A 21,495-nucleotide genomic window follows, 5' to 3' on the forward strand; every position below is an offset into this window, starting at 1 on the left:
GCACACTTTAAAAAAAAAAGTGAAACTGTAGGGCTTTACTCTGGAGGGAAGGCAGGGGTGAACACACAGTTATTATTAATGTTTATGTCTTTTTAGTGGAGCCAGGAAACACATTCCTCTAGGTACAATGGCACTAAATTCCAATGCCTTATCAGTTTGAGTCACTGTCTGGTGTTCCAAAGATCTTTGCGCACGTAAATTGGTTTTCTCCAGATGTTGATTAAAATGAATGCTGGCAGAACCCGATGTACAAAAGCAAAAAAAAATCTTATTGCCAAACACCAAAGTGTCAAAGCAATGAAAAGCTGAAGAAAAGTGAAGCTATTTGTTTTGTCCCCAATGAGAAAATCTGAAGAAGTGCCCAATAGCTTGATAACTTCTGTTGACGAGTGTCCTACTTTTCAAGAAAGTTAGTCTTCTGAAACGTCTCCCTGCCCAGAAAGAAAACCTCGGAGGCTATTTCCACTTTCCCTTAATAAGCCTCCACAGAATTGCGTATCCCTCACCCTGATACCTTGGGGCCATGGGTAGCTGCCAGAATGACTCTGGGTGAAATGATGCATAAATATTGGAAAGAATGTGGGGAATGCAGTGATGAAAGAATGCATTTATTTCACTGAGGTAAACGTTATTAAATATGGGAATTGGTGCTTGAGGATTTGGGGGTGTGGATTCAATCTTAAGGAGTTGGCTGGGAGATAAAGGATGTATTGTTGCGCCGATGGAGTCTGAGGGACGAGAAACAAACTGAAACATAATAAAAACATACGGCACTATCAGTTGAGGCTGCATTTAGGAAGAAGCAGACAGATTCTGGAGGGTCGTGGTAAGCATACATTTTGCTGCAAGTTTAACATTCTACAGTGTTGATTTAAAAGGACAAAAAAACTCTCCAAGCATCAAATGTTAGTGGTTTTATGATAGTTACTGACATTTTTGGTGGGATATATTAAGAAAACATCAGAGATTTCTGGAGACGTTTAGTTTAATGGGCTTGAATGTTTCAAAAGAGCAACTTCACTCTAAATACATGTTTGTCAGTGTACGTTTTTTTTAACAAAGCATTTTTACTTCTAGTTTGATAGATTGTCATAGAGTTATGTTTAAGCATTTGCTTAAACTTGGATAATAGTTAAGATACTTTTCTTACTGAAGTTTAACTTTCATTGTGATGGATCTAAAAACTTGGCATTCAGTGTTACCAACCATATGAAAAACCTATTGTAACTGGAGATTTGTTCATGTAACAATTTATTGTAATTAGTTACTAATGAGTTTGCCGTTTGCCTTGAGCAGGGGCCAAGCTCGGGAATATCACCATTCAAGCTAAGACGCCTGAATGTGTTTACAGACATTAAATTGCCTGGTCGGTTTACATGTTTTCTTCTGTTAAGTCAAACTTTAGGAGCTAGCTCACAGTTTTGCGGACCAGAAAAAACTTATTCAGAACCCAACAAATGAATTCAATTCTGTCACTTCTCCCTTGTCAAATACTTACAGTAAATTAATTTTTGAGGAGTCTTCCTGTTTTTCTTTTGAAAGTAGTACTCAAGCCAATTGGATCTGAGTTCAAATTTGAACTGCATATCTTATATACTCTTACTTAACTCATTCTTCCCTAGCACTTGTAAGTTGCAGCTGCTAAGTGTCGCTTAAAGCTTTCGAATATCTTTGGCTCCACGCACTTGCGAACCTTCAAATGACAAAAATAAACAAATCAGGATGCTGCAGAATTCTGCAGTGCTTCAGACAATTGAAATGGTTTGAGTTATCGAAACTTAAGGAATCTATAGCACATGTGTTTTAGCCTAATTTTGTGTTGTGAACAACTGCAGACTCAGCTGTACAGCAGCCTGTTGTGTTAAGGTTACTTTACTGAACAATGTTATTTCTTTATAGACTGTTCCTTTGGGAACACTGATTTTGTTGCCTTTCTCAGTTTAGGAGACCTCATTGAATTCCTTTACGATTCTTTGAAAAAAAAGTTTCATTTAACAATTTTATCCCCTCAGTTTTCTTTTTTTCTGCTTCTCCATCTCCTCTCAGCTCCACTCCAATCCCCTTCTAAAAGCACTGAAAAACATTTTGGTAAGTTGTCTAAAATAAAAGCAAAATCCTGTGGGTGCTGGAAATCTGAAATAAAAAAAGGAAATGCTGGAAATACTCAGCAGGTCTGGCAGCATCTGTGGAGAGAGAAGCAGAGTTAATGTTTCAGGTCAGTGAGAAGGCTGAAACGTTAACTCTGCTTCTCTCTCCACAGATGCCGCCAGACCTGCTGAGTATTTCCAGCATTTCTTGTTTTTATTTTGGTAAGTTGTCTCACGGGAGGCCACAGTCCTCTGAAACTTATGGTAACCTATTCTCCACAGCAAAGGAGTGGGACTTTTAAACCCCCATCTCCTGCCCCCCGCTCCCTCACAGGATGCATGATTGAAACCTGGTGCAGGACAATTAGTGCACGTGACTGGTATACACGTCTGCTAGTGCGTGTGTGACTGGGATGCACGGCCACTCGTTCGTGTGTGACTGAGATACACGTTCGCTAGTGCGTATGTGACTGGGATACACGTCCACTCGTTTGCGTGTGACTGGGATACACTTTCACTGGTGCGTATGTGACTGGGATACACATCCGCTAGTGCATGCATGACTACAATGCAGGAACTACTAATGTAGTTGTGAGTTTAGAAAGTTGATCATGGCTGGTTACAATACTGCTGCCTAATTGTGCACACATTTGCACTTTCCATCAGGGGTATCTGGATAACAACCAGAAGCCAGAACCCTGGCCAATATGATTCAATTCCCAACCCCAAGGGAAGCTAAGTCACCACCACTATCCTAACCCAGAGAAACTAACTCAGCACCGAATGAGTAATCAAGTCTTGGTTCTTCCCAGCTTGTAATGGCTCAGTTCCACATTGAACATTGACATTATCATCTGAACCATCAGGGAGCACCACTTACATATGGCCAGTGGTCTGAGGCTGCTGTATGGGTTCCAGCCAAACAGTACTTTGTTTACACTCCCTGGCTGTTCTATAGTGCAGGAGAGAATTGTAATTGAAGGCATGATCACATATAGGCATTGAGCTTCACTCCCAGAAATTGGAAGTTAAATGTTTAAAAAATGTTGACTGATTTATTTGTACAGTCTAAACATTTAATTGAACTATGAATCTTTAAGCATTTTGTGAACCTGGTTAAACACCGCACTGAAGTTACACTCTATTGTCAAACCCATCTGGTGTGAAACTCATGGACAAAAGAGCTGAATTCCAAATGTGAGGTGAGAGTAACTGCCTTTGATATCAAGGCAGCATTTGACTGAGTGTGACATCAAGGAGCCCTAGTAAAATTGAAGTCAGTGGGAATTGGGGGAAACCCTAGCACAAAGGGAGATAGCTTTTAGAGGCCAATCATCTCAGTCCCAGAACATCACTGCAGTACAATGTCTACAAGGCCTAGCCATCTGCAGCTGCTTCATCAATGTTCTTTTTCTCCATCTTAAAGTCAGAAGTGAGGATGTTCACTGATGATTGTTGTGTTCAGTACCACTTGTAACTACTCAAATAATGAAGCAGCCTGTGTACACATGCAGTAAGACCTGGACAACATTTAGGCTGAGGCTGATAAGTGACAAGTAACATTTGTGCCGCACAAGTGCCAGGTGTTGGCCAGGGGCTGCAAGAAATACAGAATCAGTTACAAACTGCTGGGATTGTTTGACCTGTAGTAACCTGGAGCTTGGATACTGGCCTGTGCTGGTAAAAACCAGTTTGAACTAATTACTTTGAGACAAGACAAAGGATTGATCACAGGAAAAAGGCCTTATTTGGACACGGTGTGATACCAGGATCTTTGGGCCTGGGCCAATTAAGAGAAGATGTGAACGAGGTGAGCAGGCTTAAACCAACCGGAAAGACACAGCTCAGATTTGGAGAGATAAGAGGGAGGATAAGAAGAGAGCTTTGTGGGCAAAGAGCCAGCGTAAACTCCGGAGATCAACAATCGTGGAATTGGAAGACACTGCGTGAGCATCACGGCGACGACGTAGAAGAGAGAGAGAACGGAACACCTGGCCAGCATTAACTCTCCCTTTTTCGAGTATTATCCTTAAGTTTTCTGTGACTCGGTCAGGGAAAGGTCAGAGGAACCTAGTGGGTGCTTATGAATTCTAGCTAGTTTTGTTATTAACTGTATAACTCAGTTGGAGTTGCATGCTTTTGTCTAACTAAGTGTTTAAGCCTTATTCTTACATTGTACAACAACATGAATAAAGTAAATTAATAGTTAAAGAAAGAACTGAGTTTCTTCCTATTTGTACTAAGCCATTAACTGTAGCTGTGGATTAAGCTGGAGGGTAGCTCTCTTGTAACCTGATATCCCAAACACCCAGCCTGAGCCTGAATTAAGAGGACTTCAGTCCCACGTGACGGCCAGGATCAAGCGGGTATAGGGAATAAAGGGGACAAGGGGGAGTTGACTCCGCGCCACGGTTTACACAGGTAATGACCATCTCCAACAAGACAGAGTCCAACCACCTCCCCTTGACATTCAATGACATTACCATCTAATTCCCCCTCCATCGACATCCTGTGGTGGGGTCACCATTGGCCAGAAACTTAACTGGACCAGCCTCATAAATACCTTGCCTGCACGAGCAGGTCACGGGATGGGTATTCTGTGGTGACTAACCTACTTCCTGACTTCCCAAAGCCTTTCCATCATCTACAAGACACCAGTCAGGAGTGTGATGGAATACTCTTCACTTGCCTGACTGAGTGCAGTCCAACAACACTCAAGAAGCTCAACACCATCCAGGACAAGCAGCCTGCTTGTTTGACACCATATCCACCATATTAAGCATTCCCTCCCTCCCCCACCAGCACACAGTGGCAGCAGAGAGTACCATCTACAAGATGCACTGCGGCAACCTGCCAAGGCTCCTTCAACAGCACCTTCCAAACCTGCGACCTCTACCACCTAGAAGAACAAGACCAACGGACGCAAGAGAAACATCACCACCTGCAAGTTCCCCTCAAAGTCACACACCATCCTGACATGGAAATACATCGCTGTTCCTTCACCATCGCTGGGTCAAAATCCTGGAACTCCCTCCCGAACAGCACAGTGGGAGTACCTGTACCACATGGACAGCAGCAGCTCAAGAAAGCGCCTCACCACCACCTTCTCGAGGGCAATTAGAGATGGACAATAAATGTTGGCCCACATTCCATGAAGGATCATAAAAAGAAAACCCCCTCCTCCAAGGGGTCTCATATTTATTTTCCCAATTGGGACATTTGTGTAACTTACAAGAGGCAAACTTTGAGCAAGTTATAATCAACCTGTACAGTGAAAAAAAGAATCAAATCCCAGAGCCCTTCCCTGTTTATAACACTTCTGTTAATATATAACTTGTTTAAATAAAACCCTTTCTAAAATGTAAGTTTTTTTCAAAGAAATGAGAAGCAAAATGCTAAATGTAGAAATGCCTTTTTTGGTTTAGAAATATGATATAGTAGCATCACGTCCAGAATATGCACAGCATGAGTTATAAACCACGTTGCACCGTTAATAAAATCTTATACATGAAAATGGAAAGTATTATGTCATGCTATACTATATTTACAAATTTTGCCAATAACTTCCAGCCAATTACTTTCTAATGGGTAATGCATACTTATTTCCTAATTAGGCTGTGTTATGCACATGACTGCACCTTTAATCCCTTCACTTATTCCATTATTTATAGATGTAGGGCAGTATTTCTAATTTTTTCCACTCACTATATGTGTATGTGTGTGTGTATGTGTGACAAAAGCCCAGCCAATGGCTTTGCACTATGTCCTTTGTGCCATGGCTTTACAGTTGTTCAGGTTCTCATAGGGCAGGATTTTATTCTGCCCTTGGAGACAGGCACGGAGGCGGGGCGTGGCGTGGCGGGGGGTGTGGGGGCCGGGGGGTCGGAAATGGCCGAGGCACTGTTCACGACGTTGCTCAGGTCCCTTGCCATTTTGTCTGGGGGGTGGGGGGTGCAGGTTGAGGGCGGCCTTCCCGCCCCAGCCCAATTGAGGCCCGTAAGTGGCCAATTTCTGCCTCCACTTCAATTTTATTGAAGGCAGAGGGGTAAAGCCTGGCAGCCTTCTAGCGGGGTCGGGAGTTGGGGGGAGGGTCCCTCGTTTGGGAGCAATTCAGGGCCACCCCCCACCAACCCACCCCCATCCCTATCGCCGGGGCCTCCCTGAATGCCCCCGGCAACCCCAACCCCACTCACCTCTCCCGGGGTCTCCTCGAGACTTTGGTACTGCAGGGCCTCCTGCAGTACCAGCAGTGGCCACCACTCCCAGTGGCGCTAATGGTACTGCAGAGCTGCCAACCCTCCGATTGGCCAGCAGTTCTGGAGGCGGCAGCTCGTTCCTTAATTAGCTGTTCGCTTAAGATAACAACAGGGGCCCAATGGAGAGCTGAGGCGGGGTCTTCCCCACTGGCTTCCAGCCCACTGCCAGGACCCCCATTGACTGAATAAAATCCGGGCCATAGTTTGCAATGACCCAGAGGGGTTGAGGTTAAGAAGGTTTGCCATTTCTGCAAAGGAATATTCCACAAATATTGCAGTCCACATTTTTTTGTGGCAATCTCCATTGCCACAATGCTATACAATGTCCAATGCTCTACATTCTGATTGGAAGCCATGCCGCATTTAAAAAAATGTTTTTATTCATTGGATGTGGATGTCACTGGCAAGGTCAGCACTCATTTCCCATTCCTATACAACTGAATGATTTGCTAGGCAATTTTAGAGGGCAGTTAAAAGTCAACCACAGTTGCTGTGGGTCTGGAGTCACATGTAGGCCAGACCAGGTAAGGAAGGCAGATTTCCTTCCCTAAGGGATATTCAGGTTTTTATGACAATCCATGGTCACCAATACTGATACTAACTTCTTTTTTAGTTCTTTTATTCCAGATTAATTTACTTAACTGAATTTAAATTCTCCGGCTGCTACAGTGGGATTTGAACTCATGTCCAGATCTCTGGATTACTACTACAGTAACATAACCACAAACTATCGTACCCCTCATCTTTTTTGATTGATCTTACAGTCCATCCTGCAAACAATCACAAACTGTGGATTTTTCTTCTGAATGTTGGAATTTTGTATGATGGAGTAAAGTCAACTACTGTAGACAGAGCATATCTCTTACATTGCAGGGTAGTTTGAAGCAATTTCAACTCAAGAAATGACAGGCAAAATTACCACAATCTAGTGTTGGAAAGCAGGAGTTTTGATCAATTGGACACAAAGAATCAATAGGAAGTTGCCCTTTTATAGAATTATTCACAAACATTTCTTTTCTCAATAGTCTTACCATCCAAAATGCCTCAACATGTCTCAGTTTAAGGTTCGGAAGCCATGACAATGTAAATAGACAGCACTAATATGCTCCAGATCCAATATTTCAGCTCTGCTGTCAGAGGTCTCTGTGTTGCCAAGAGCTTTGGTCATGTTTTGGACCTGGTGTTGAGGGACATGGAGCAAATGGACTAAAATCATTTTATAATGGTTTGGCATTGAATGTTGACTGGGTCCGAGAGTGTTGATTTAAGTTTTGGGATGACTGTACAGTTATGATGCGGTTTGAATCCTATTTTATCATCTAAAATAACTGATGACTTCTTACAAAGGATTTGGAAAGTTTTCAAATGTCAAGCTGTCTTCATCTCTTCATTTCGCTTGGCATATGGTGAACTTGGCAATGGAGCAATATTTTATTTTTTAAATAAATGCTAAGTCTTTTTCCTTCAAGTGGATGTAGACGATCCCATGGTGTTATTTTAAACAAGAGCAAGGGTTGTCCTGGCCAATATTCGTCCCTCAACCAACATCACTAAAATAGATTATCTGGTTATTACCTCATTTTTGTTTGTGGGGCCTTGCTGAGCATAAATTGGCATGGCATGTCCCTATATTACAGGAGTGACTACACTTAAAAGATAGTACTTTGTTGACTGTAAGCACTTTGTGAAGTCCTGAGGTTGTGAAAGATGTTACATAAATGCAAGATTTTTCTTTCTTTTCCTTTAGAAGCTAGCTCTCTGGATGTCGCGCCCTTTCATTGAGCCACACTGGTTGGTTTTTGGGAGGTACATAGTAGTCAGACAAAAGCAGAACTGAAGGAATCAGCTGACACCCCTGCATTTTCTTTCTGTTTCATAATCTACCATTATGGTAGCAGCACAGCATTCAAAATACAGTCACTCATGTACTGCATCCTTCATTTTGTGTATCATAGTATTTTCAATAGCATTGGAGGCAACAGCAAGTAATAGGTTTGATGGACACAACTGATCAACAGCAGCTGTAGATGTAAAGCAGATAAGTGAGTGATTGCTCTGCCATTCTCTCATTTATTAATGCACAAAGATGACCTGTTGTATATTAATTAATGCTGACAGCAGCTGTCCAGCTTTCATGCTACAGTAATTAGTAAAAACAAGTTCACAAGTCTAGATTTAGTAAATTTAAAATTGGTGGGCTCCAAAGGGATTGGAGTGCATAGTGGATAGATGAAACAAAACTACAAATTGATAATTTTTTCCATTAGTTTTATTATAACTTGTAGCTTATTGTTTGTGCCCCTTTATAAAAGGAGGCACTCAATGGTTTAAATGATTCTGGTTGGTGGTCTGTGATCCTGTCTGACTGTAAGCACTTTGTGAAGTCCTGAGGTTGTGAAAGATGTTACATAAATGCAAGATTTTTCTTTCTTTTCCTTTAGAAGCTAGCTCTCTGGATGTCGCGCCCTTTCATTGAGCCACACTGGTTGGTTTTTGGGAGGTACATAGTAGTCAGACAAAAGCAGAACTGAAGGAATCAGCTGACACCCCTGCATTTTCTTTCTGTTTCATAATCTACCATTATGGTAGCAGCACAGCATTCAAAATACAGTCACTCATGTACTGCATCCTTCATTTTGTGTATCATAGTATTTTCAATAGCATTGGAGGCAACAGCAAGTAATAGGTTTGGTGGGCACAACTGATCAACAGCAGCTGTAGATGTAAAGCAGATAAGTGAGTGATTGCTCTGCCATTCTCTCATTTATTAATGCACAAAGATGACCTGTTGTATATTAATTAATGCTGACAGCAGCTGTCCAGCTTTCATGCTACAGTAATTAGTAAAAACAAGTTCACAAGTCTAGATTTAGTAAATTTAAAATTGGTGGGCTCCAAAGGGATTGGAGTGCATAGTGGATAGATGAAACAAAACTACAAATTGATAATTTTTTCCATTAGTTTTATTATAACTTGTAGCTTATTGTTTGTGCCCCTTTATAAAAGGAGGCACTCAATGGTTTAAATGATTCTGGTTGGTGGTCTGTGATCCTGTCTCAGCCCTCTTTCAGCCCTCATTGCTATTTCATGGCGGCCAGACAATTAACTGCCTGCCATTGGGGATGCCGTCCTTTTAATTGAAGGCTGGCAGCTCTGCAGCGACCACTGCTGGTACTGCAGGAGGTCCTACAGTACTGAGGACATCAGAGACCCAGGGACAGGTAAGTGGGATCGGAGTCACTGGGACCATTCAATCTCCGGGCGTCCTAGATTGCCCCCAAAGGAGAAACCACCTGCCTTCCTCCCCACTGACGCTACTAGGAGGCTGTCAGGCTTTACCTGGCAGCATCTCCACATGGCGGCGAGCCCCTCTGTCTTCCATAAAATTGGAATGGAGGTGGGAAGAGACCCTTAAGTGGCCATTAATTGGCCACTTAAGGGCCTCAATTGTCTTGGGGCGGAAAGGCTATCCTCAGCCTTCCCTGCCTTGGACAAAATGGCAAGGGGCCTGGGCAAAGTTGGGAATGGCACCCCTTGCCATTTTGCTTCCCTCCAACCCCACCCCTCTGTTCCCATCTCCAAGGGCAAGACAAAATCCGGCGCATCCAACGGTGGGTGCAGAGTGGCGATGGGGAAGGGGTCTTGATTCCCCTTCCCCACATTTATTTGTCATAGTTTTTGCCCTTCTCTTCCCACTGTTCCAAGTTCTGGAACTGACCCTTGATACCACCCCCCCACCTCCCCCAAACCCCCCGCTCCCCGCCTCGCCCACCTCCCCTTCTCTTTGAATGCAATTGTGCCTCGGGTTAGAAATAATTTTATTGTAAAGAAAATTTAAACCCTTTAAACAGCCATTTTAATCCAAATGTGATTAAATTCAAGGGGAAAACTTTTGCAGTCAGAAGAGTGGGGCTAATTGGATAGCTCTTTCAAAGATCCAGTACAGGTATAATGGGTTGAATGGCCTTTTTCTGTGGTCTAACATGCTATTTATTTATTTTCATAATTCTATGAAATTTAGATTTAATAATTACAAATATTTAATTGAAACTTAGATATATAAATGTTCAAAAGTGGATCATATATAAAGATGGGTTGCAATATTATATATTCTGGCTTTAAATGTTAAATAAATGCATGTGTAAATAAATAATGAATTGATTTTTCAAAGTGCCTCACCACAGTGTTTGTAAACCAAAGTGTAGTTAAATAGTAAAGAAAGCACTACATTATTTTACACGTCACATCCTGTAATATTTATCCATAATAAACTTTCAAATTAACTTCCCCACTTTAATTGTTGCACGACATTCATTTAATTCAATATATTTTAACAGCATTTCTATGTTAGTTGCTTGTAAAAGCTAACAGCAAAAACATTACTAATTTCCTCCAAGTCTACTAATTCAGCTGAGGAAAAGCTCTATTAAGACAAAATTCCGATAAACAACCGACAAATGATGGGAAGGTTATTTACAAAGCAAATCCCTCGGTACTATTGTCTGAACATTACTGTGGGAAAGTAATGTTATGCTAATTCCAGGGTACCATGATTTGGAGGGTTATAGTATTCAACTGAGGCAAATAAAGAACAGAAAGCAGCAGAATACAACAGGCTGAAAAGCTAGCATTCAGCTGCTCACCTGTGTGATTTGCTCTTTCAAAGCAAGATGTTGTTAGGTGTCTAATTTAATTGAAACTTTTAATCACAGGTATAAAATATTGTTGTAACAATTCATTGCATAAAGAATGACTTGCATTTTTATAGCGCCTTTCATGACCACTGGATGTCTAAAGTGCTTTGCAGCCAAGGAAGTACTTTTCAAGTGTAGTCACTGTTGTAATGTAGGAAATGCAGCAGCCAATTTATTCACAGCAAGCTCCCACCAACAGCAATGAAATAAATGACTGGATAATTTCTTTTAGGAGTGGTTGAAGGGCAAATGTTGTCACTTATTCATCAATAGAACATGTTGAGAATTTCAAATGATGACAATAATAGTTAGAGTCCAGTACAATGTAGTGCAGTTCATTTCTGTCTAAATATTGGCTCCAATTAGCCTAACTACCCAACCATGAAGGTTGATTGAAATGAAGCAAGTAACACACTGTTGAGCCAGCCAGTCTGGGTATACTGTACTATTAGACACACACGGACTGAATTTTATGGGGCCCCCGAGACAGGTTTGGAGGCAGAGGGCCCATAGAATTGCAACAGGAGGCGGGGGTGTCGGGGGACTCTCACCTTGCCCTCGTAACACAATCATATTGGGGGCGGGATAGGCCGACAACAGCCTTCACACCCAGAGGCCAATTGAGGCCCTTTAATTAGCCTATTAACAGAAAATGAGGTGACCTCCCTGGGGGCTGGGGGCTGGGGGGCCCTCCTCTGTGGGCAATCTGTGGCTCATGGAGGGCCCCTGCCAGGAAAACCTGCACCGACCTGAAACCCCCCCCCTCCCCCTGTGCCAAATGTCCACCATTCCCCCCATAGCTCATGGGGGCCTACAGCTCTAGCCTCAGTGACGCCCCCCCCCACCCCTCACTCACCTTGGATCTGGGCTCCAGTGCTGGGCCTGCTGCCCAAGGCCTCTTGCAGTACTGGCAATGGTCACCGCTCCTGGTGGCGCTGCTGATACTACTGAGCTGCCAGCCCTCTGATTGGCCAGCAGCTCTTGGAGGCAGGATCCCTGTCTTTAAAGGGTCGGGGATCCCAGCGCCGGGCTGTTAATTGCCCCATGCCGTAGAATCGTTCTGGGGGTGAGTTGGAGTGGGGGGGGGGGGGGGTGCTCCAGCTGGGCGAGGAATCCCCCCGCCATTTTGGCCCAGCGCCAGGAGCCCCACAGTGGGCAGAAAAGGTGTGGCCATTCTACCGCCTAGTCTACACATGCTACTGACATCATTCTGGCAAGAAAACAAACATTAACATCTTGTTTCAGCTGTTGTTAGTTCTCGTATTGAAATGTACAATATTTGCTTCATAACCTGCCACCTAGAGGTGAACTAGCTGCCATCGAAATGGACTTTTTGGCTCCCCTGATCACGCAATGGGTAATGGCACCACCCAATATAATTCTAAGCCATACAGTGTTATTAGCATTTTCTGTTTTTATTTCAGATTTTCAGTATCTGCAGTATTTGATTTATGGTGTTGCTCCACCTTTGTTGGCCTGTTCTCAGCAAAACAGTAGGATGCAGAAGATGCCAGCAATACACTGCCAAGGGATGACATAGTGTGCACCATGTTAATATAAATCCCAGTTTTATTCTATGCATGGAATGACTTCAGCTGTTTCGAAAGATCTAAGTAATGCACCAGATACTCTTATTTCTCCTCTAACCACGACTGATTCAATTCTACTGCTATGAGCTGCAGGAAATGGAATCCTTCAGTGTGGACACAGCCCTTCAGCGTATCCAGGAGGAATTAATCAGTCTAAGTTGGTGAAGGAGTGAGATCATTTGGAAAGCAATACTGAAAAATCTGTCATTACGCCACAACTGCTGAACAGTACCCAATAATTTGGATTTGGGGCTGCAGTTTCTGCTGGATATTTTTTTAGGTGTGTGAGATGTTTGTGCCGTACTCCTACACTTCTTCAGCATTACTGATTTGTTCTTTGCATATTTTGCAGGGCTTCTCAACTGTTTAAAAGTAAAGCCTGGATGTTATTATGTACAATACTACTGCATGAGGGGACCACACATTTGTATGAAGTTCCTCTATCCACCATTTTAACATAGCTGTTAATCCCAATGAAAACCAACAGGGTAACACTTCTGTTAAAATACTAGAGGGAGGAATTTAATAAATGCCTACTAGTTTTCGAATTATAATATCACAGAGTAATTTCTAAGCTTAAAAAGAATCCCATCCTGTGACACTATAGATAGGCTACACGACATCTGAGCAATATACTCCTTCACTAACCGAGACTGAGAACAGGACTAAGGCACATTATTGGGGCAGTGTAGAAGGAGTTCTGCACCCAACTGTGGTACACCTGAACTGGGAGTGATTGACCCTGTACTGGATGCTTGGAATAGAAAATGCTTCCTACAGAAAAGCCATTAAAAAAAAAAATCAGGCTCTTGTATTGAATGGCGCTTGGCGTAGATTGTTATTTTTCCTACCCATGGATCTTCCTATAGAATTGCGTTTCTTAAGTTTATCTCTTGTTTGCTTATAGGTTTGTTTTATTGGTTCATGTTTCTATTGTTTGACTGCTTTTATCTAATCATTGTGTTGGATACAAAAAAAAATTGGCAACTGTGCTATTTTTACAGGGACAAGTTGAACTGGATCATGACCCATCTCGGATACATACTTTCCATTTTTCTTATTCTGACCACAATAGTCCATTGTCAGCGCCGTCAACCTAAACCCAAGCCTTCCAAACCTCCCAAACTTCCCAAACTTCCCAAACCTCCCAAACTTCCCAAACCTCCCAAAATTCCCAAACCTCCCAAGCCTCCCAAACCCCCAAAGCCGGCAAGACCAATTGTCATTGAACCTACAGAGCCAAATCATGTTACAACGCTTCCACCACCCCTACCCCCAGGTCCAATGTCAATGTTCCCAGACTGCCCAAGAGAGTGTCGCTGCCCTCCTGATTACCCCAATGCACTCTACTGTGACAGCCGCAATCTAAGACTGGTCCCCATCATTCCATCCAGAATCCATTATCTCTACCTTCAAAATAACTTCATAGAAGCTCTACCAGAACAGGCTTTCAGGAATGCGACTGAACTCAGATGGGTCAATTTGGACAACAACAGGATTTCCAACCAGAAACTTGATAAGGATGTTTTTACCATTCTGAACAAACTTCTCTTCTTATACATGGATAGAAACAGGTTGGATGGAGTTCCCCCAAATCTTCCGTCTAGCCTAGAGCAACTTCGGTTGTCTAGGAACAAAATCAGCAAAATCCCAGCAGGCAGCTTTAGCAAAATGGAGAACCTCACCTTGCTTGACCTCCACCATAACAAGCTATCTGATAGTGGCTTCAACAAAAATACTTTTAAAGGTCTCAAAAGCCTAATGCAACTCAATTTGGCTCACAATTCCTTGAAGAAAATGCCTCCAACTGTACCTCAGCATATATTCCAACTCTTCTTAGATAAGAATCATATCAAGGAAATACCTAATAACTATTTCAGGAATTTACACCACTTGGCATTTTTAAGGCTGAATTTCAACCAGTTGACAGACAAAGGTATCCCTAACGGTCTTTTTAATGTATCAACTCTCCTGGATCTCCACCTGTCCAACAACAAACTCAATTCTATACCGACCTTTAACACAAAGCTGGAACACCTGTATCTCAGCCACAACCATATTGAAAGTAAGTTATCGTACCTTATTTGTATATTGTTGAACTTTTACAGAGTACAGCAAACTATTCTGAAATACAAAGAATTTATTCAAAGATATTTAATGTTAAACTATTGATGATCAACTTCTCATTGGAGAGAAAAATAGACTCCCTTTTAGCTCTTAATTCAAATTATCTGATCATTCAAAATATTTTACCACTAATTTACCATCTTGCTGTCTACTTGTCAAATCAATTATTTTAATGCAAGATGGGAATTATCAGGAGTTGATTGTATAGAAAAGATGGGTACCATTAAATTCTCTATAGTTGATATTGATTAATTATATTAAACAAGAGTGCTGATAATGGGCTGGATTTTACGGTGGGCTGGGGGGATCCCATCCACCGGCCGAAGAGTCGGTGGCAATCCGGCCTTCATCAGGCCTGGGGATCTAGACGAGATTTTACGGTCCCCAGGCCCTTAATTGGTCTTGGGCGGGACTTACACCTCGTTGAGACAGGAATTCCCATCTAATGGAGCTACTAGTCAATCAGTGAGCTGGCAGCTTTTAGTGCCATCAGCGCCACCGAGAGCGGTGGCCACTGTTGGGACCATGCCCAGCTGCTGGAGGAAGATGACAGATGGCCCTGGAAAAGAGGTATGTTTTCAGCCCCTTGCCGGGGGCAATTGGCTGGGCCCTGGCAAGGCAAGGAGGGGTCGGTTGGGGGAAAGGGGGCATGTTGTGCGTTGGGGTGATTGGGGCTTCGGGGGTGGCCCTCTGTGGGGCACAGGGTGCCCAATCAGGAGGGACCCCCAGCCCACCAGAAGGCCACCTAGTTTTATCAGGTGGGTTTTGTGAAGCCCCAGATGCCCACCAGCCAAACGTAAAATCCCCGTGGCGGCAGGTTAATTGGCCACTTAAGGGTCTTGATTGGCCTGGGGCAGGCGGGCAATTTCTCGCTCCAGCCGCCTTGCATAAATTGGCAGCGGAGGCAGGAGCGGGTCGGGAATGGCCCCCCAGCCTCCCACTCTATTTTATGCACCGCTCCACCACCCCCCCCCCCCCCCACCACCTCCACCAGTCCGCTCTTTTGGGAGGCGTAAAACTCTGGCCAATTTTTCAGCAAAGCCATGAGTTCTGGTTGCTTTTTCATCCATAAAGTATAACATAACTCATTTCTGCCTACAGTGTTAGTTAATAATGCCACAAACCACTATATCTTGCTAAAATGTCCCACAAATCTTATATTTACCTTGAAATTGGAGCCCTCCTACATTGAGACCCTAAAGTACTACTTAAAAAATCGGGAGACCTTGTAAAATAACCTCAATTTATATCTGAAGATGTAAATCTGAATGATTTTTAATGATGCAAATTAATTCATGTATTAATCAACCTCCTGTGTCATTGCACACAGGGAGAAAGGCCAAGATTAGTCTTCAAGTGAAAAGGGGTCAGAGGGTGAGGAAAATTTGAGCAGGGCATACAGACGTAATTCAGTCTGCATTTTAAAGTCATACAATTCCTTATTTTTATATAATAATTTCACAAAGCTTAAAGCAATTTTGTAACCAGAGAAGTACAGTTTTTTGCAGCAGATGCTTCTCTGTAGTACAGAATGAGTTCCAGGGGGGCACAAAACTGAGGTGCTATAGTGCCACCACCGGCAAAAGGATGCAATTGCAGTGTGACTGGTTTACATAAACATTTGCCACCCTATAAATGGGCATAGGATCTTTTGCAAAAGGTTGATGCAGGAAGTGCATGTGGGCACATGGTTTTTAAAAATATATTACAGATATATATATTTGGATCTCACAGCTTAAAGTTACTTTTTCTTTTTCTCCCCTCATAGAAATCAATGGAACTGAAATCTGCCCATGTCCCATCGATAACATTGCTTTACATGCCCACGACATGGATATGATACCACGCCTTCGATATCTACGGCTGGATGGGAATTCACTGGTGCCCCCAATACCAATGGACATAATGATGTGTTTCAGACTCCTGCAGGCAGTAGTGGTTTGAAAGCTAGATCCATGCAAGTTCTTTTTCCCCTCTTTAAACAGTGCCCACTTTTAAAGGGGGCTATTAGTCCAGCTATCTTTCTGTCAGATTATAGCTATGATTGTGTTAAATGGTCATACACAAAATACTGCAGAAACAGTTTTTTTTTCCCTTTTCAGAATAACATCATTTCAATTTGGCCACGAAAGGCCTGAACTGAACCACGTGGAATCACCACACACGCATTAAATCAACAATAGTTTATGCAACGTTTTGCTCCACCATATGAAAAAGAAAGACAAGACCAGATGATTTGTTCAGTCTGTCGCATTTAGACATAGTTCAGCCGACATGCACCAGCAACCCATCCTCAGATCATGCAATCTCCTGGAAGAGACAAAGAAAAATAGGTTAAAAAAAAGTTAATTAAAATTTAGGGGGGGGGGAGAAATATTGAAACTATTATGAATTGTGTACCTACAAAACACATTAGCAATTCCTGGTGGTCTCCTTTCTGATTCTCAAGTACTCCAATCATGGAGTGTGTTGGGTCTGATTATTTTTTTAAGTGCGTTTGTGGTACAAAGACTATGCTCAGACCACGACCTTGGTATTTGTTCCTGCTGTGATACAGACCAGAGGAATGCATTTGCTATTACATCATGTTATTCTAATCTAGTTTCTTGTTTTAGTAGAAGCTAAACTGCCATTTTCTGTGGTGAAGTCGCTGTAGAATGGTCTGGAAATCACTGCTGGAACTATGAGGATCTATTCCTATTTTCTCTTTTCATTTGTTGCCTATTTGTCCTTACTTTTCAATTTAAAAATTAAGGGATGAACGGGCTTCCATGTGAATTGAACCAAACAAGATTGTGCTGTGACTGTCGACAGGCTTCTGATTTGCTTGTAAATCCATTACCAATTACATAGAATATTAATGTAAGGAAATGAAGGTTTTAGAAGCAAAGATGCATCATTAGCAGCTACTTCTGGTTTCTTTTGTCCTGCTAAAGGTTTTTTGTCATTATTAATTGTTTACACTGTGCAGTTTTGTTCAGTACACAGGCTTATCATTTCATGCGCAGTTGACGGTCATCAGCCCACAGGCTGTTGAATTTGTGCTGACTTTGAAATGATTAAATAATCATTTTTTTCCCTTTTCAGCAGCTGGCGTCATTGATGTAAAACTAATAGACAAGATAATTATCACTTACAAAATTCATTAGTATGAGATCCAGAGAGGAAAGAGGAAATTAGTGTTTGCAGTAATTCAAACATGTTAAATTGGATCTATTTTGCATTCTTCTCAATTGCTCCAATTTATTTAAAGTCTGTCTATCCACATGCGGTTGCTTCCGTCAGCCTCCTGAGGCAGATCAGAGGTAGCATAAGCCCTACAGAAAGCACTGTTTTCTAACCCTAGTGCAATCTTCACAAACTACATTTCAGCCTTCACAATGCCCTAAGGCATATCACCAGGCCATTAGTGAGGGCGTATCACTTGTCTCTTTGTACACGTTGTGTATTTTTTTTTCACAAACTCAAAAGTTTGCAAATTCCAGAAGAGAAATCTACTTCTAAATTGTGTAGGGAAAGAAAATAATTAAAATAGGAAACATTTCCTTATTTGCATATATTTTTTCAATGATTCATATCCAGGAATGAGCTGCCCTGCATTCATTTTAGGCTAAGAGGCACTATCAGAGGGATCCAGTATGACGCTTCAGGAAATATTATTGGGACATGAGATCTGTGTCTTTCCAGGATACAGGAGACTGTATTTGTTTAGTTGCAAATATTTATCTTCCTGTAACTTCTACGGTCAGCAATGCATAATTTAATAACATTTGTTTGATGTATGTTGGTTTAGATATTGTGCTCACAACCAAAGTTCCTGAATTCTGCTTGCACCCATAACACAACTCTGGTCTGGTTCAATTTATTAAAAGTTTATTCTTGAGATTTGAGTATTGGTAGCTAGGTCAGTATTTATTGCCCAGCTGTAGTTGCCGTTGAGAAGGTTGTAGCAATCCTTCTTATTGAAATGCTGCAGTCAATATGGTGGAGGTACCTCCAAAACTCTGTTAGGAAAGGAGTTTCAAGATTTAAACCCAATAATGATGAAGGAATGGCAATATATGTCCAAGTTGGAATGGTATGTGATTTGGAGGGGGAACTTGGAGGTGGTGGTGTTTCCATGCACCTGCTGTCTTGTCCTTCTAAGTGGTGGAAGTTACGGGTTTGGAAGGTGCTGCCAAGGAAGTGTCAGCGAGTTTCTGCATTGTATACTGTAGCATGCCAATGGTGAGAGTAAATATTTAAAGTGTGGGATGGGCCTCCAATCAAGCAGATTATTTTGTCCTGGATGGTGTTGAACTTCTTGAGTGTTGTTGTAGCTGCACACATCCAGGCAAGTGAAGAGTATTCCATCACAATTCTGATTGTGCCTTGTGTGTGGTCTAGAGGCTTTAAGAAATTAGGAGATAAGCCATTCATTGCAAAGTACCCTGCCTTTGGCCTGCTCTGGTAGCCATGGCATTTATGTGGTTGGTCAAGTTTAATTTCTGGTCAATGATAACCCCCAGGAAGTTGATGGTGAGGAGTTTAGTGATGTTAATGCCAAGAAATTCACATGGAAATCCATTCATCCCTAATTAGTATATCACAAAGGTCTTTAAAGCTGCAATATTTTATAGCAGAAAAGGTTTTATTTTAATGTCACATATTTCTGTCTTGCCTATAAGTCAATTAAAAATACATAGACTATTAACCTAAAAAAACTAAAAGTTTTAGAAGCTGAAGAGTGCCTGTCAGAATATTGTTCAATTTCCATCAAGTCTTCTGTTCACAAATATCCATTCTCAGTGCTTTGCTTTATAAAATGATACAGTACTACTATTGTCATCTTGGTTTTGAAGATTTATTATTTTTAAACTTCTCTCTTAAATATTGATTATATAATGACTTTCAAAGATTTTCACAGATTTCTTGCATGCAAATTTTATTAAGCAATTTTTGTAGCAATAATTTTAGCCAACGTATTTTACTATAATAAATTGCAGCTTTAAGCCCCTCCCTCATAGACATTGATATGCAAATTGTTTTCATTTGCTTTGTTTTATCCATTTATTTGCAGAGATCTGTAACTTACTGCAGTGCAGTTTAATGCATTTCTTGCACAAAAGCAAATCTTGTAGGCATTGCTTACTTCACGTTTAATAAAAATAAATAAATGGAATTACAGTTCTTCAGCAGTAAAGGATCTTTTGAAACTTTTTGTTTTGTGTGGTCCATGTGGAAAATGATCAAAAAGAGATCAGTTTTGGAGCCATTTAAACATATGCAGTGGAACCGATGGAAAGGAGAACAGGAAACGTATCTCACTGCAGTTCTCAGTAATAAAGAAACTTTACTGCAGCATTTACATTTTAACCTGAAAGGTGAGCTGGGATCCTGAGCAATACGAGAATGCTGCCAATACTTATCATTTCAATATTTTAAATGGTTGTTTTATGCGTATTAACAACATCTCAGTCATTGGATCAATTATCTTTAACAAAACATCTCATACAAAATCTAGTAAAGGCCAATAGATAAATCATGCACAATCCAATAAGTATATTGTACATCCTAGAGAATTCTTACTGGCTTGTAAAAAATTTAATATGTTTCTGCAGAATAGATTCTAACTATTATAAGATTTTTTTCCATAGGGCTATTGGGTTTTTACTAATACAAAATTCTCCTTTATACACGTCATCATGTTTGTATTCTTGTAGGAATATAGGAATTGCTAGATATAAAAAAGGACATGTTCCGTCAAATTCATCTTTCACCAGTCTTGTAGAAGGTACTTGAGCACAAAATGTCAGTTCAGGTAAATGTGAGAGATGTCATAACACTATTCAACAAAGAGTAGCGCAGTTCTCCCAACGTGCTGGTCAATATTCATCCCTCAACCATTGGAATGAAAAGCAAGTTAACTGATTATTTCTATCATTGCGGTTTGTGGGATTTTGCTGTGTGGAAGTCGGTTGCCGTGCTTGCCCAGATAACAGTGACTGCAAGTCACAATAATTAATTGGCTGTGAACTGTTTTGTGATATCCTGAAGACAAAACAGGGTATATTTATTGCAAGTATTTTTTTTCTTTCTTTAAAGATAACAAATCCATTTGGTAGTTCAAGCAGTCATGATACTGACCAATTTTAACATGCGCCACACTTCACAAAAATAATCATATGTTTCCTTAATCCTTTGACCCAAAAAGAACTATCTTTGCCAACGCGTTTTAATAAAGCTGTAATCATTTTGCAGCTTTATAAAATGGCCAGAGGAAAATATATAGGTTTATGTTAAAATTTAAATCCCAGATATGACAGATCAATGAAAAGGATCTGTACTTTTTGATTCAAAGAACAGTGAAGATGCTGTCCTACACATCAATAAATGAATGTTATTTCAATACATTAAATATTTTTAATAGAGAGTCACTGGAAATGATTCTTTATTGCCTTGAAATTAAAAGCTTCAAATATGAATGTTACTTGCTAACCCAAGCAGTATTAGTGCAATGCTTCAGAGCGTTAATCAAAATTATTTAGTTTGCATTATGTTTGAAGTAAGACTTATTGGTAGTGATGCTAGGAAATGTAACTGAGTGATGTGGGAAGGAAATGATGCCTAGTATTTTATGGTGGTCCATAGACTGAACTTGGTCAGTTTTGTCCTCCAAGAAGAAATTGTGTGTTTCAGTCAAGACCGGAATCCTCAAACTCAGGGGTCAATATCGGAGTGTTTTACCCACTGCCCCACTCAA

At 41.3% G+C, this 21,495-nt stretch overlaps 1 protein-coding gene across 2 annotated transcripts; it reads left to right on the forward strand.

Moving 5' to 3' along the window:
* Nucleotides 1-329: 329 nt before the first annotated feature.
* On the forward strand, nucleotides 330-19,933 carry prelp (proline/arginine-rich end leucine-rich repeat protein). 2 transcript variants are annotated; one of them, XM_068057308.1, is made up of 4 exons: nucleotides 330-826; nucleotides 13,631-14,691; nucleotides 16,522-16,710; nucleotides 16,856-19,933. In XM_068057308.1, exons 2-3 carry the CDS (start codon nucleotides 13,650-13,652, stop codon nucleotides 16,695-16,697), a joined length of 1,218 nt encoding a protein of 405 aa, XP_067913409.1. In that variant the 5' UTR covers nucleotides 330-826; nucleotides 13,631-13,649; the 3' UTR covers nucleotides 16,698-16,710; nucleotides 16,856-19,933. The 2 variants fall into 2 exon arrangements, with proteins under 2 accessions (XP_067913409.1, XP_067913408.1); XM_068057307.1 differs by having other exon boundaries at nucleotides 331-826; nucleotides 16,522-19,933.
* The last annotated feature ends 1,562 nt before the right edge of the window (nucleotides 19,934-21,495 follow it).

The sequence above is a fragment of the Heterodontus francisci genome, chromosome 25 (genome assembly GCF_036365525.1).
Source record: "Heterodontus francisci isolate sHetFra1 chromosome 25, sHetFra1.hap1, whole genome shotgun sequence".
Lineage (NCBI taxonomy): Eukaryota > Metazoa > Chordata > Chondrichthyes > Heterodontiformes > Heterodontidae > Heterodontus > Heterodontus francisci.

Excerpts from the sequence above, each read along its gene's own strand:
- prelp (XM_068057308.1), top strand. The coding sequence starts at position 13,650 with ATGACCCATCTCGGATACATACTTTCCATTTTTCTTATTCTGACCACA. Across the intron at positions 14,692-16,521 it reads CAGCCACAACCATATTGAAA|AAATCAATGGAACTGAAATC; the intron begins GTAAGTTATCGT and ends CTCCCCTCATAG.